This window comes from Fusarium proliferatum (genome assembly GCF_900067095.1).
Source record: "Fusarium proliferatum ET1 genome assembly, contig: FPRO_scaffold007, whole genome shotgun sequence".
In the NCBI taxonomy this organism is placed as follows: Eukaryota; Fungi; Ascomycota; class Sordariomycetes; order Hypocreales; family Nectriaceae; genus Fusarium; species Fusarium proliferatum.
In genome coordinates, this window is record NW_022194796.1 from 822070 (window position 1) to 838070 (window position 16001).

The 16001-nt window shown below is 48.5% G+C and overlaps 5 protein-coding genes across 5 annotated transcripts; 3 read left to right on the forward strand and 2 right to left on the reverse strand.

Moving 5' to 3' along the window:
• Positions 1-638: 638 nt before the first annotated feature.
• On the forward strand, positions 639-2244 carry FPRO_07933 (related to DNA-damage repair protein DRT111 precursor; the record flags this gene model as incomplete). Its single annotated transcript, XM_031233957.1, has 4 exons — positions 639-1239; positions 1288-1958; positions 2012-2095; positions 2149-2244. The coding sequence occupies 4 exons, from the start codon at positions 639-641 to the stop codon at positions 2242-2244; spliced, it is 1452 nt and encodes a 483-aa protein (XP_031083742.1).
• A 735-nt stretch (positions 2245-2979) lies between these two features.
• Positions 2980-4287, reverse strand: FPRO_07932 (uncharacterized protein; the record flags this gene model as incomplete). The annotated part of the gene is made up of 3 exons (XM_031233958.1): positions 2980-3277; positions 3333-4173; positions 4230-4287. The coding sequence occupies 3 exons, from the start codon at positions 4285-4287 to the stop codon at positions 2980-2982; spliced, it is 1197 nt and encodes a 398-aa protein (XP_031083743.1).
• Positions 4288-8457: 4170 nt separating this feature from the next.
• Positions 8458-9543, reverse strand: FPRO_07931 (uncharacterized protein; the record flags this gene model as incomplete). Its single annotated transcript, XM_031233959.1, has 1 exon — positions 8458-9543. One exon carries the CDS (start codon positions 9541-9543, stop codon positions 8458-8460), a length of 1086 nt encoding a protein of 361 aa, XP_031083744.1.
• A 1433-nt stretch (positions 9544-10976) lies between these two features.
• On the forward strand, positions 10977-12402 carry FPRO_07930 (putative ANP1 protein; the record flags this gene model as incomplete). The annotated part of the gene is made up of 5 exons (XM_031233960.1): positions 10977-11149; positions 11203-11831; positions 11882-11929; positions 11983-12198; positions 12254-12402. The coding sequence occupies 5 exons, from the start codon at positions 10977-10979 to the stop codon at positions 12400-12402; spliced, it is 1215 nt and encodes a 404-aa protein (XP_031083745.1).
• Positions 12403-13624: 1222 nt separating this feature from the next.
• Positions 13625-14476, forward strand: FPRO_07929 (uncharacterized protein; the record flags this gene model as incomplete). The annotated part of the gene is made up of 4 exons (XM_031233962.1): positions 13625-13799; positions 13860-14064; positions 14134-14342; positions 14394-14476. 4 exons carry the CDS (start codon positions 13625-13627, stop codon positions 14474-14476), a joined length of 672 nt encoding a protein of 223 aa, XP_031083746.1.
• Positions 14477-16001: the final 1525 nt, after the last annotated feature.

A 16001-nucleotide genomic window follows, 5' to 3' on the forward strand; every position in this document is an offset into this window, starting at 1 on the left:
AGGTGCAAGGAGAGAGTCGATACGGTGGGGGGAGGCGGTGGTAAAGATCTCGAGGCCCTGGAGCAGGCACTTAAAAACAAACTGCCCGGCAAGATCACGACGTTCCTTTAACCTGCACGAGCCGGCGCCGAAAAGGCTTTGAAAAGAGATGTAGAAACTGAGGAAGGTTTGAGGTATGGGTTAGCCTAAGTCGAGAGAAATACTCAGGCAGGTGAATAGGTATAAACAAAAGCTCATGCAAGTTGCCGTGAGGTAATGAGAGGTGAATGGACCAGGAAGCTTCCTTCTCCAAAGTTTTGGCGGGGTCCAAGTTATTGGAGGGGTACATGCAGAGCAGGGCAGGCGAGGTGCTAGGAAGGTACCTAAGTACCTACCTACCGATTGGGTGGTGCCCACTCAAGCTTCCATCAATGAGGTGTTCGCCTTAGGACCTACCTATAATGTGGGCGACTACCGCTAATTACCCGGCGCATTTGCTCTCACATCAGACTCATACAGTTGTGTATAAAACAAGATAACTTCGGCATAAAGCTCAAGACTCAACTTACGCAACCATCCCTTGAACTAGGAAATATCAAGACTCGGCTCTTCAAGCTTTCATATCTCCGTACATCATACAATAGTCCTGAATAACAACAATGGCAGCTCCGCCGCCGCCGCCGCCGCCTCAAGGAGGGCTATCTCTCTATGAGAACCTGCTGGATCCCAATGATACACCTTCAACCTCAGCGACAATATCTTCAGCCCCTGTTCTGTACAGCCAAACAGAAGACACATCTGCAGAAATTTCCGTCAAGAAGCCCGTTGATCCCGCCCTTCGCTTTCAACCTATACGTCGTCCACAGGTGAAGCAAGCCAAGCCAAAGCCGGCATTCCCCAAGCCGGCTGTTTCTAAGCAGGCTGTGAATTCTGCTCCTCCAGCTCCTGTGCAACCGAAGACTACGCTTGCAGACTGGGCCGCCACTGAGGAAGATGAGTGGATGTATGGGATGGGCGAAAAGCGTCAGCGTGGCGGCCGCAAGAAGAAGAAAAAGAGACAACAAGAGGAATTTGAGACAAACTGGGACGATATCTATGACCCTACACGGCCAACTAATGTTGAAGAATACCTGCATAGTGATGAGAAAGTCCAAGAGGTCAGAGATTGGAAAGCCTTGCTTTATAGGCACCGACATAGACGCGATGAAAGCGACCTCTCAGATGAGGACGAGGACGAACAAACCCGGCATGTTCCTTCAAGTGAGTTCACTGCAAACCACCTCTCAGTTAAATTCTTACCTTTGCCAGATCAGTTCGCTCCACCTTCGTCATATGCTTTCGTACCACCACCGCTTCAATCACCCCCAGGACCACCTCCAGGCGATGTTAGTGGGGATGATGCATTTGCTCGCCGTGTAGCTATATCTCAAGAGGACGCTCCTCTTCCCCCTGCTGCACAAGCATCACCCTCTCAGCCTTCCAATTCAGCCACCATATCACGCGCTCCGGTAAGATATTCAAAGCCACATGACGACGAAGACGCAGCAGGGGATAATGTCGAAGACGATGCGTATTCTCCGCCCCCAACCCTTGGATCCAGTCTTCCGGAACAACCTGGTGACGATTCTCAGGCTCGGTCAAGCCGTCCAGGCCAGTCTGGTTTTGCCCATCGATTGATGAGCAAATACGGATGGACAAAAGGCAGTGGACTTGGTGCTGATGAGTCAGGAATTGTCAACCCTTTGCGTGTTCAGGTCGAGAAGCGGCGGAAGAAAGCCGACGCAGATGGCGGAGGATGGGCCGAGCCAGGTGGTAAGGGTAAGATCATTGGTGGGAAGCGCAAAGAGGAAAATGCAGGCAAGTTCGGTACTATGAGTGATGTCATAGTACTACGCAATATGCTTGAAAATATGCCGAATCTCGAGGAGGAGATTGCAGGAGGTTTGGGACAAGAGATCGGAGAAGAGTGTGGAGAAAAGGTTTGTGAAAGTTATGTCCTTTTTCAGGCATGGTATAATTAACAAAGATACAGTACGGCCGCGTGGAGAGACTATATATTGACCAGGAAAGTCGCAAAGTGTTTATCAAGTTCACAAATCAAGTTTCAGCCCTTCGGGTGAATATCCTGTTTCCTCTTTCACAACCGCAAACAGCTGACAACCCATACAGGCAGTCAATGAACTAGATGGCCGTGTATTCAATGGCAATACAATAGTCCCCGAATTCTTCGATACAGAAAAGTTTGAGCTGGGGAAGTATCAATAAAAAGAGTGCTTCTTACGACAGGTCAAGGCTAGGCAGCGGGACAGAAGCAAAAATAAAGGGGTAGAAACAAGCCTTATACTCAAATATTATCAATATGGAGACGTATACATTACAGATCTAGAGGAAGAGACGTTTTTATCCAACCAAAGTCGTTCTTCAGCATGAAACAAGTAATATTCCAGTCAATATGCTTGTATAGCCTCCCCCTCTCAAGCGTTCGTGGTATCTTGTGTAATATTGCTTGGGGGGGGGGGGGGGGGCAAAGTCAGAAGACAGATAAGTGAAGAGCTTATTTCACCCATGATTGAACCAAGGAACCTGGACCTAAATGTAAAGAATAGATGACTATCAGGTGGATGGAGAAGAGTTTATATTCGTAATAGACCTGCAACTAGGCAATCCTTGATAGAAGTGGCAGACTGAAAAGATTCCTGATGACTCAATAATCAGAATGAAAAAGAAGCGCTTATCACGAGCTAAACATCTTTAAATGACGAGTTAGGAGAAATGCCAATTTTCAGGGCTCGGCGAACACGATCGCAAGAATAAAGTCCAAATACAATCGATTATTAAGCTCTAACAGGTTATCCTTTACACGCAGTTACCCCACCCCATGAAAAGCATTTTGTGCCCCTTGATGACCAAGCACAATATGTCGTAGAGAAAAGTCAGGAAACATGATGACGACGATAATGACGCCTCTAGGAGAAAATCCAGCAATCTTCATCTCCGTGCTTAAAACAGCTGGGCAACGGCAGCAACACCTGCAAGAGCAAGAACAGCCATGTTGACGCTGACAATGCCGGCAGCATCCTCCTTGTCGTCACTGTTGCTGCTATCGGAAGAGCCGTCGCTCTCCTCACCACCGTCCTTACCCTCGTTGGCCTCCTTGTTGTTGGATGTACACTTCTCCTCACCATCGATCTTCTTGTCCTCCTTCAGGTTGTCAAAGTAATCACAGAACTCCTTGATATCGGTGGTCGAGGAAACAACGACGCTGCCACTAACTTGATCAAGCTTGGGAAGTTCCACCCTAGAAACCACTCATTAGACTCGGGAATGCTATATGCTAGGGGGATTCTACTCACTTCTCGAAGCTGCCTCGGAGGGCAACACCACCAGTGACCTTCTCGAGCTTGGGAAAACCATCAATGGCATCAAGCTTGGTATTGTTCTGGATGGTGAAACCGCCGCCAATCTCCTCAAGAACGGGGAAGGAAACGTTGGTGAGCTTTTTCATGTCGATAAGGGACAGGGTCTCTGTGATTGTGGTCAGGTTGGGGGCGGAGAAAGTCTGAAGCTCGGGGTTGGCGTTCAATTTCAAGCTCTTGGTCACCTCCTGAAGAGCAGGAACCTTGAAGGACTTGGCGCTAGAAATCTGGATCTCGGCAGCAGTCTCGAGCTTGTTCATCGTAATTTCCATAACGTCGTTGCCATTGTCGAAGATCAGGAGCTGGGTAGTAACGTTAACAAGGTCGGAATTGAAAGCGTTCATCTTTCGGTTGTTGTCGATCTGGAAACTCTCGACACTGGCGACGCTGAGACCGCTAAGATCACTGATGAAAGTGTCGGTAATTCGAATGCTCTTGATCTTAGTAACGCCTTCAGTACCGAAGTTCAGCTCGCCAAGCCGGGGAAGCTTGATGAAGCTAAGCTCTCCCAGGCTCTCAAGTGAGGAGAAATCAAGGTTGTTGAGAGCCTCGAGGTTGTTGAGCTCGAATGTTCCAGTGATAGAATTAATAGAGGTACTGGAGAGAGAGATAAGGTCTCCAGCGTTCTTGGCCTGGAAGTTGCCCTTGATCTGCTTGGGGCCGTTGATGACAACGGCGCCAGAAACAGACTTGTCAATGATGACATCGGCATCAACAACATCGCAGCTGATGACTTGTGTGGGTTCGGTGATCTTGATGTCTTTGGTGCAAGTGGCAGCTAGACGAGGTTACTGTTAAAAGGATATCCGAGAAGTTGTATCTGATTTCACCCACCAGAAACGGCAGAGACACCGAGGGCCGCAATGGCTGAGAGGACCTTAACGGAATGCATTATGACCTGGATAAACAAGCAATTAGATAACGTTGATTATACACGATTGCGGGACGAGGGCTGTGAGCTGGTCTGTCGCGGTGGTCCCTATCAATGTCGTTCCAAAGTAGAGCCGCCTCGAAAGAAACAATGCTGGTGATGAGTGGTGTGAAGCGAACAACTGCAATACACCGTGGAGATAGCGGTGCTTGATAGCAAGGCCCCTTTTGGCAGGAAAGAGGATGTCCGATGGCAACCAACCTGAAAAGAATATGCGAAGGGGGGGAGAAGAGATGCGTCAAGTCTAGGTAATCGTAGGCAAGAAATGACCAAATCGCAAAAGTGAATGGAGGAAGAGCGTGCAAGAAGATTATTTGAGGCAGGTGAAGGAAAGAAAGAAAACAAGACGGCAAGAAAGACGGGACGGAACGGTTGAAACCAATCAAGGAGCACAAGCCAAGTAAATGCGCGTCTCGGCAAGCACCTCACAATGGATGGAGCCAGTCGACCGAGCGATGAATGTTCGTACGTACCTAATTTGTTAGGGGAAAGGATCTCTCCTGTGGTTTTGTTGGATGGTGTTGATTCTTCAAATCCTTGGGAGTTTCTCGGCGAACGACTGAGATATATCACGGAACTGTAAGAATATTCCTAGAACTAGATAAAGTCTGGCAGAGTAGAGCCTGACGGAAACGAGTGGCGTGAAGAGAAAAACTGGACGAGAAATATTACCGACAAGGAGAGGAAAGAAGAAGTTCGAAAGAGCGAGAGGAAAAGCGAGGAGGAGACGGGAGGGAGGAGATGAAAGATGGTCGACCGAGATGAGTGCACGGTGGGAATTCGGCGCCGCCTGCATGGGGCACGGGGGAGCAGGGGAGCTACGAGGGTGGGTTCGAGTTGGACGGCAAAACCTAATAAGTTCATGGACAAAAGCAGGGCACCGACAGGTCAGTCACCCGTTTCGGGGCCCATTCTCTCAGGGGCACTCAGACACTGAAGACCAAAAAGGAACCAGTACCGGCGCAAGGCGATGCCAGGGCGAGCTGGACTCCAGACTCCAGTGTGGATTGGACGGGTGCGACGGTTCCATTGACCAGGTGTGAGAAATACCTAGATACCTAAGGATAGACGGCATAGGTAAGTAGGTAGGCACTACCTAATCTCCTGCTAATGGTTCAGAGACATGGGCCCACTGACTGACTTGATTACGCCTCATCTGTTACTGTACATATCAGACTATCAGTGCACCACTCAACACGACGTGAATTATTGACACCGACCACCACTGAACTATCAAGACGCTAGCTAATCCATTGAGAGGGTTTTTTTTTTCGATCTGTCCTAGTTTAAAGCAATCTAGGTTCTTTTTCTGCCTGTATTCCGAGCCAAGACCTTATGCGCTCGCATTCTATACCAACCTCCGGCTTCACAAAAGCCCAATGGCCGCGTAAGCAGAGCTACGGAGTAGATGCAACAATGATGACAACACTCTCTGACTTCCAGTCTGCTTGGCCAGCAACCAAAACAGTCAACGGCTCCAAAGAGGAAATTAGTGGGTGCACATTTTCTTCTGCCTCTTTGACTGTAACTGCGTTGCATATGCATTAGCGGGCTCTACCAGGCACCGCGGCTTCTATAGCCACTCCAAGCGCATTACTGAATCTAGTAGGTAAGTCAGTAGGTATGTATCCAGCTTTGAATTTATTCACCTATACATACATAATCGTAGATAACCTTCCTTCATAGACGACCATTCTTAAGTAGGCACATTTGCCCATGATTCTTCTATTATTAGACTCAGTCCGATACTTGTACATGGTAGATTGTGTTTGTTATTCCCTGACAATCGCATTACCAAATTAGCTACATACAATCTCCAGCTTTGTGCCTCTAATTACATCGCATCACATCCAGACGAGATTTGCACCTCATTCACCTACGGACGCTGTTCAGAGTATCCACCTTTCGCATCCACTAGCAGGGGCCCTAAACTCCATGTCTTTAATATGGATTCTGTGTTGATAGTGAAATACCTCCCAATAAAGCGATCCTATTGTGTCATCACCTGGCATGACGCCCTTTTTGAAGTACTCGCTAACAGACGGAGACATTGCACGGTCTTCCCTGTCAAACTCATCTTGTTCCATTTGTCTTTTTTTGCCCACGTCCGCTGGTTGATTTATGTACATCTGATTTCACGATCCAGGCTGGGCCTGGATTCCCAATCTTCAATTCCTTTCTTCCACTGAGACGTCATCATTTCCATGAGACAAATCAATCATGTTGCCAGTTGGAGGCAAAGGTTACACAGCCGACCTGTCAAGGGCAATGAATACTGTATACCCGGCATATAGTAGGACAGAGTCCAGTCACAGATATGACAATTATTCAACCGAGCGAACACGAGCCTACTTTAATGACATGAGTATTAAAACGAACTCATTAATCGCTATTCATTGAAGAATCAATTATCGAAATCACCAAGCATAAACACCACTCGAAGTCTCAAATCTTATTACTACTGACAATACGATACGACTTTTCTCGGCATCGAAACTTCCGGAGGCTCCGGGGATAACGACCAATGCTTCTCCCTTTATGGATGGGTATTTCTATCATCATTCCACTTCACGCACTCGCTTCCCTTTCCTTGTTCATATACCTCCTTAGCATTCAGAGTCTCGGACAACTGATATGCAACGCGACTGCCACTGTCACCGGGATCCATGTGTTTCTTTTTCTCTTGCCCCTTGAACCAGAGTCTCAAGTGATGTGGTAGTCCTGTGTTTGATCCCAACCTGCCCAGCCTTTCTTTATCTCAGTGGATTGTCACTCATACAAATGTGCTGGGGCACATGCCGCGGATAGATCCAAGGTTCCGATCTTAAAATGGACTTTTTTTTTCTCGCACCGCCCTTTAACCGAAATTCGCCCCTGATTTGTTTTCATGCCCTGTCACAGTCGCCATGGGTTTGGTTATCTTTCAGTTTCACGGACTCGAGATGTCCATTGAGGATGATCTTGATTATAATAATCATACAGGTAATCAAAACAACACACCAGAGCATATTGGGCATTTCTTCGGAGTATCTTCCGCGTATCTAAGGCAATAGCTCTTCAGGGTTCATTGGCCTTGTTGAAAACCTCGGCCTCCAAGGTCTTTCCGAACCATGAGAGGGAAGAAAAACTGTTATCAGCTGAGAGCCCACGACACTGGACACTAATTTAGATCAGATATGCCCGGATTTCCTCCCGTTGGCCACTCGGCTGAAACTTCCGCAGTCCAAGAGGCCACGACGGACGCCTCCATTCCATCGAAGCATGTACATACATATGCACCTAAATCGATGTTATCCGCCGCCCCTTGACGCGTTACACTCTCCACACCCACACAGCCAAGCCTGCAGCTTGTGTGGGATCGGGTCCGTCACTAACCAAGCATATTCCCACTTCCCGCTTCAATATCTGCCCAGACCTTGCAGAGGGTCAACGATTTGCGAAGTGGTTGCACAACACTTTCATTTATGGGCCTCACTCGAGGTTGAATTCCCCTTGGATCACATTGGCCCATTTAGCCTTCGCGATCTGCGAGCTAACGTCAAGTTTGTTGTTCGCCAGACACGTACCCATGCTTCTTGTCTGATATATTGTGCATGGCGTTCTTATTACCTTTGTTGTTGTTTTTGGTTGTTTTTTGAAGCCTTCACGATGTACCAAGATGCCAGGATGCATCGAGGCCCGCTTCAGTCTCGGCAGCGGCGCCTTTGGTTGATTCGTGGCGCAACCGTCTTCGCGCCGTTATGGGTGAATCCACAAAAGCAGGCCTCCCCTGGAGCCGATCGCCGATGGCGAATCATGTTTTTTGTGCAAGCTCAGCCAATTATATTTGCTGCCGTGACCCTCTGACACCAAGAGACATGCTCCTTAGACGAGAAGAACCTGACCAACTCATGGCAGTACGAGAAACGGATTATGTATTGTTAGACGCATACATTAGACCTTATTCACTGGGTCCAGACAGATCATGAGGACAGTCGATACGTAGTAAATTTATGCATTGATTGTGTAGTATGATATCACCACTCGCAGTAGTAACCACGGAAGTGTATCCGATCAACAGAATATTGGATTGTATATCTTTGTCTGCGAGGCACAATAACAACAAACACACACCGACCCAGCAACCGAAGTTTATTCCATTGTGCTGATATCGGTCTCCTCGACTCGCCACATGTACCACATGAAGAGACTTCGATAAGGTGAGAACTTAGCCGACAGCTCAATCATGTCCTGCTCCGACATGTACTTCCATTTACCACCGCCTTTGGCCTTGAGCTTGGCAATATCACGCCCCACGAATGCGGCCATACCTCTCTGAACGCCTAGATCACCGAGTGAAAAGACGTCCATCCGTTTGAGCCCGAAGCACGCAAACATCTCAACGGACCACTTCCCAAGGCCTCTCACGGCAATCAGTTTTTCCATGACCTCCGCATCCGAAGCATCATGGAGCATTTGAGCACTAAGTTCTCCACTCACGAACTTTTCTGCGAGACCTTTGATGTACTCAGCTTTGCGTTGCGATAGACCTGCTGTACGGAGCTCGTCGATCGACTTGGCAGCCACCTGGGAGGGATGAGGGAATCGGTGTCCTGGTAGCTCCTCGAACAATGTGAGAAACTTGGCCTTTATAGACTTGGCTGCAGCTCCTGATACCTGCTGGCTAATGATGCCACTGGAGAGGTTTTCAAATGGGTCTATTTTCTCTGCCAATCCCTCTGGTGAGAATACTCTGCAGTGGTGGCTCTCCACAAGTGGTTTCATGCGAGGATCAACTTTGATCAGATAGTCAGATGCCTCTTTAAGGATATTCTCTGTTGTCGTCTTAGCTTGCGGTGCCTTACTAGGCGATAAATTATCAATGTCCCGTGAGGCAACAAGACGTGACGTCTCTGGTGAGAGGAGCGTTGCGTTTGTCAGCCTGGGGTTTGCAAGTCGTGTAACAGCCGCAGTACGAGGCTTCTGAATGATGCTAGTCGGCTCAGCAAAGAGCCCAGCAGCCGCAGGGGTTGGTGTCTCTGGTGGCGGAACAGCTGGTGTTGTAGGCTCGCCTTGTGCTCGCTTCCTTGGGGGTGGTGTTGAAGGTGCTTCAGGCTCGTCCTGAACGGCTGCTGCTTTACGCTTCCGACCTGTAACCTTCGATCTTGGTTTCTCCAATGACTCTTTCGTGGAAGCTGGCTGAGCGCTGATGCGCGAGGATCGCCTTGTGGTGACCATGATGCGCGTCGGACTGAGTCCTGTCCTTGCTCCGAGTATTTGTGAATATGATATGAATTGCTGTAAGGCCAGGTAGGTATGACGTCGTGAGAGCAAAGTGGGCATAACACAATCCAGCTCACGGTAAATTAACCGCTGCTCACAAGTAGCCTTTGGCGTAGCAGAGCCTTTATTCTTGAAATTGGCAAGTATTCCTGTTGGCGAAAGTGTCAGTCTTTTGCTGATTCACGTTTATGAGTCTTTGGGACATGCACCCTGTTTCATGTCATTGGTCGATCTCTTAGCGTATTCAGAGCCAATAACGTCACAGGTTGAATATCTTACCTTCCATTACCTCCGCTGTCAGATAGGACAACGGACTGAGAATTAGCTATGGAATCATACCCTGTATTTGTCTCTCTTTTATGAATATATTGTGTAACTTATGTTTCTGATCAGACTTCTATCATTTCTCAGCACGAGCTTGCATATGTCCAGTGAGTCCGTCGATGTTAGTGTGACAAATTAGTCACTTTAAAGACCAAACAGAGCCATGACATTGTTCATAAACAACATGTGTGAGGTGATACGAAATCTCACTCGCTTGTAGCAAGGTATTACGTACTACCTACATACAATGCGATTAGTTGCAAATGTCAACGGAAAAAGAAGAAGAAGAAGAAGAAGATATCTTCAAAAGACACATAGCCACGACTCAATTGCTTCTTTAGACCACTCTCTAGGGTAAATGTGTATCCGTCGCTGACGTTAGCTTTTCCACCCGGCCACACGGCAGCCGTTTCGATAGGGGACTATCTGCCGCTGAAACCACTGAAGAATGGAGCTTACAGCGGGTCAGTGGAGTGCCTGGAAGTGCCAAGGACCCTGTTCCGGCCACAACCCGGACTGTCGTGTCGAGCCAACGAAAGGTGCTGATCCGAGCTATCGCAACGTGGATTAATGTCATGTCAATAGTGCTTTTTGGTTTATTTTTCTTACCTGGATTCTTACAACCAGTGCCTGTCGACCTCACCAATTCATAATAGAGAACTATCACACACTCGTTTTCGGTCGTACCATATATTTTTGCTTAATGCGAATATTATACAGCTTTGAGCCACTCTGGAAGCGCTAGGCTCCTTACGCGACAGCAATAACCTCAAAGCTGCCAGCAAAACCCCTGTACAAAGGCGTATCAGGATACAGTCTGCCCAAGCACGAAATTACACGGGAGCCGCCGTAGAATTCTGCGGTACAAAGCAGGGTCAAAGAGTTGATAGACGGAGCCGTTGCGACAGGGGGAATCGAAAGAACAGCGAACTTTGAGAGACCTCACGTGGTTGTTAACGACAAAACGTGGGCACAGCTGCAACGACAGCGCCAGTTATCGCCTCTGCGACAGACTGTCCTATCCTAAGAATAGAACGAAAGGACGACTTGCTGAAGCATTCACCATGCTTCTCCCTGGTGGTGGACTTAACTGGAAGGCCGCAAAGGCCCAAATGCCTCCGAGCAGAGTACTGCGAAGCAACTTGACACGATCACGATTACTTCTCCTAATATGCGTTACTGGCATTGTGATGCTGCTGTACCGTGCTTTTCGAGCACCACCCCCGGGACCACAAAAGTCTGTACCGTCAACTCGATTCGAGTAGAGGCACTCGACTAACATGGAAACAGTGTTCGTTGCTGGGGCCCAAACAAGTCCCCCATGGAAATGACACCGAACGAGCACGCTCTATGGAATGCACACATGCAGACACCAGTCCTCTTCAACCATCACAAACCACTAAAAGTCGAATCTCCTTCGATCCAGCACATCGACCTGAACCCGATCACCTCGAGCCCACAGGCCCTCATCCGAAACGAACGAGTATTGATCTTAACACCTCTGAAAGATGCCGCTCCTTTTCTCAAGAACTACTTCAAACTCATCGCAGAGCTCACTTATCCGCACCGCCTGATCGATCTCGCCTTTTTAATATCTGACTCGAAAGACGACACACTCGCTGTCCTTGCTTCCGAGCTAGACCACCTACAAAAACGGAAGGACGAGGTGCCATTCAACAGTATTACTGTTGTCGAAAAGAACTTCCATTTCCACCTCAGCCAGGATGCAGAGCAGAGACATGGGTTTGAGGTACAAGCGCCACGTCGCAAAGCCATGGCTAAGGCAAGAAACTACCTCTTGGCTACAGCTCTGAAGCCAGAGCACTCGTGGGTGTACTGGCGTGACGTCGATATCGAACAAGCGCCAAGACGGATCATTGAAGATTTTGTTGCGCACGACAGAGATATTCTCGTGCCCAGTAAGTCTCTTAAGGATATTCTGAGACATCATGGCACTGACACATCCGAGACATTTGGTTCCACAGGTTCGAGAAGGGTGTTGATATCGAAGGTCGATGTAAGTTCCTCAAGTCTAGCTATGACCTGAGACTTACTAATTTGCAATCGCAGTTGACTACAACTCATGGATCGAGTCCGACAAAGGCCGAAAGCTCGCGAACAGCCTGCCGAAGGATACAGTCATTGTCGAAGGCTACAAGGAATTCGACACTGGGCGCGAATACATGTGTAAGATGGGGGATTGGCGCGAAAACAAAGATGTTGAGGTTCAACTGGATGGTATTGGTGGTGTCAACATTCTGGTCAAGGCAGACGTTCATCGATCAGGTTTGTGGTCACAGTATATCAAGTTCCATTACGTCGCGACTAACATCGGCTTTAGGCATCAACTTTCCAGCGTATGCCTTCGAGAACCAGGCCGAGACCGAGGGCTTTGCCAAGATGGCTAAGCGTGCTGGCTATCAAGTTATTGGTCTCCCAAACTACATCGTATGGCATTACGATACACAAGAGAAGGGTGGTAACTTATGATGAGAGCCGCATTCTGGAGAGCAAGTGGAGTTGATTTTTTGACCTAACTTATCTACCGGACGACTCTCGACCAGCTCACTCCATACACGCACTCATGACGTTACGCCGTTAACGTTTCCAACACTTTTTCCAGGCCACTCGGCCGATGTTCACCTTCAAGTTAAGCTTGGAAATGAGCAACAACCAAAATTATCCTTCAGCGTGTAACTATTTCGTTTGATTCGACTCGATCTGTCGCGTATTTAATACGGTCAATGTGGGCGCTAGGGTATCTATTGGTGGAAGGGGCTAAAAGTGAAGCAGATGCTTCCTGTAATATTTAGGAACTGGCTTCTTATTATTAGTCAGGAAACGCGCTGTGCCATGAAAATTCAGTAGTAATGTGTGTTAGGAAGAGGAGCTTTACATAGAGGGCGCTAACGAAGTATGGAGCCAGATGTAATATAGGTAGGTAGATAGTATGGGCCGTTTTCTGGAGTCAAGGATACACTGATGATAATCATCAATATAATTAGCCAATGAATTTCTCATCGGCTGCCTACTAATGCTTGAACATGAGTCGACGAACATAGATACTATACCTATATACTTTCTGCAATTCCAGCATGTCAAGAAGTGGAGAGGCGGAAAAGTGAATACCGTTTTATGAAAGAATAACTCAAGCATGAGCATACTAAAAGAACCAAGCTATTACACCTGAAGTTCATCTATCATATCTCACTTGCGAATAGCCTCATATTTGGTCGGAGTGACAGGGGTAATTGAGATCGGCCATGTGAATATTGCGTCACATGAGACGGGTGCACATGAGCGATCTTGCAATTATAGCAGACAGCCCCACAATATGCAATTAAGAGGAAATAGCGGGCAAGGCCTAGGTGCCGTCATCACACTGGCAACGATAAGAGTCCCGCAGGCTACCTTTAACTCTACACTACCTAGGACGACGACGCTGACGACAACGAGCACGACAACCTACGGGGTATATTGCGCTTCTCGTCCATCTAATACTAGAAGCTTCCGATATTCTGTGTAGCCCCAGTGGATTTATTCTCCTGGAGCCTGACCCCACTACCCGACACTTGAGTCGAGGCTCATTACGCCATTTTCTGGCCCGACACTGCACGACAAGATCGCCTAATAAGAGGAACAGGACTCGCGCTCCTATTCCTTCATCAAACTCACATTTCTCCCCAATATTGACAGATCAGCAACTGTAAACATGTGGGGTTGGTTTGGTGGCGCCGCGGCCCAAAAACGCAAGGACACGCCCAAGAATGCGATCCTCGGGCTGCGAGCGCAGCTTGACATGTTGCAGAAGCGCGAGAGACATCTCCAGACCCAGATCGACGAGCAGGATGCTACCGCACGCAAGAATGTGAGCACCAACAAGAACGGTACGTGATCATTTCAATGAGATTCGTAATGCGGGGCAGAGATGCTGATCTATATGATAGCGGCCAAAGCGGCCTTGAGGCGCAAGAAGACACACGAGCACGCGCTCGAGCAAACCGTTGCCCAGATCGGTACACTAGAGCAGCAAATCAACTCGATCGAGTCCGCCAATATCAACAAGGAGACTCTGGCAGCCATGAGCAACGCCAACGCGGCCATGAAGCAGATCTATGGAGGTCTTACGGTGGACAAGGTTGATGCGACAATGTACGTTGACGCCACGCTTATTTATGCCGGTTTGTATGAGATGTGTCCCTGGCTAATCCGAAATTACAGGGACGAACTGCGTGAGCACAATGCAATGAGCGACGAGATTGTCAACGCAATCACCTCGAACTCATTAGGCGAGCCGATCGACGAGGATGAGTTGGAGAACGAATTGGATGAGCTACAACAGGAGCAGCTCGACGAACAGATGCTCAAGACGGGCACCGTCCCCGTGTCAGATGCTGTGCATAAGCTACCCACGCCGGCTAGGGAAGAGCGTATGTGCCCTTGCTCAAGTTCTTTTTTGTGTAAATACTGACATCATACAGCCGTGTCAAGCAAGAAGCAGGCAGTTGAAGAAGATGACGAGGAAGCCGAACTTCGGAAGCTGCAGGCTGAAATGGCCATGTGAGATTGTTAATAGAGGAATTTGATGTTTGCATAGCATTTGGTTGGTGGGGACTGAGGGCGAAGCTGCATTATATGTGGCGTTTTCATCTACCACAGACAAGAGATGGCCTCGTGGTATTCGGAGCTTCCCGTGCCCTGGCGGATTTGTGGTTCTATTGTGGGTGTTATTGTCGGCGTCGGCGTCCAAGGTTGTTGTTGATCTTTATCGTTTACGAAACTCTTTCCATCTTTCGCCTGGCAATTCGGCTTGAGCATCGTGACCGCACAGAGGTGTTTCTGACGACGGTACGCCTGGCAAGGATGCACCTGATAAGAGACCCGTGTGAAGGTTGACGAGCCTTGAAATAGGAGAGAATCTAGATCTTCAATGCGAATATATCCCGTAAAGTTGACCAAGTCTGCTACTGAGATAATAAATTGCAGGTGATGAGAACACCCAGCTTGCATGGTGAGTCGGGTGTTGTTACTGGAAGAGGGAGCGAGTGGACATGAATACGGACAAGACATCAACAGATCTATGTCATGGTAGCATAATAGGTGATGGTGCTTATACCGTTTGGCTATGATGATATGAAGAAGGCCAAGACATTGTGGGTCACATCACTATTTGATCGTTTCATAGACGCCGATTCGAACCGGACTGAAACAAGGATAAGGTCTCTTGGTCAGCCCCAATATTGTCTCTAGGATCTCGCGACGAACCGAAGGGTCCATGAACAGTCAAGACGAAGTAACGCTAAGACCTTTCAGCTGGGCTGGAGGTGACCGTTTCAGAGGAACTCTAAGAGGCTAAGTCTACGATGACCACCTAACTGACTTTGAAACCAGCCAAGGCGTAAAAAGTGTAGTCATCACATCTACAATATCAAGCTTAATAAAGGTGGCCGATCTGCAGCAGAAGGAGAGGAACAGTACCTTAGCATGGCCTATACTAGGCCCCCAACTGAGGCTATACGAACACCGTAATTGGACGGAGATGGCTTCACGTGATCAGTCATCATGTTTCCCGTTGGGGGATTGGCTGTGGTTGGCTGTCAGTTGCTGACGCCCATAAGGGCCCTCCCGCGTCTAACGGCGCTACAAGAAGCCTCAGCCAGTCATAGCTCGAACTCTAACCGCCAAACAAAACGTCCACCGTCCGTCGAGTTTCGGATCGTCCAAGTATTTCGGCTCTGCATTGCACGCGCGCAAAAATAGAAAGCACTTGCAGCAGGATATCTCGGATCTAGCCTCTCCCATAATGACGCAGAGAGCAATCGAGGGCCCGCTCTGGCGGTTCCATAGCCCTCGAGAGGCCCTGCACCTGAAGAGGAGGCTTGCAGATGCCACGACTTACAACGCCCAGCAAGCGCTGGCCTTACATGTCATGATCAGCTTGCGTGATGTAGCCGGAGACGGCGGCTGCTGAGATATGTGTATGCTGCATGCCTATGCAAAGTCCAGCCAGTCCAGTCCAGCTCAGTCTTGTCTTCATATGCCCCCTTGTTTCCTAACGCATCCATCCGTTGTGACTGTGTTTCGCATTT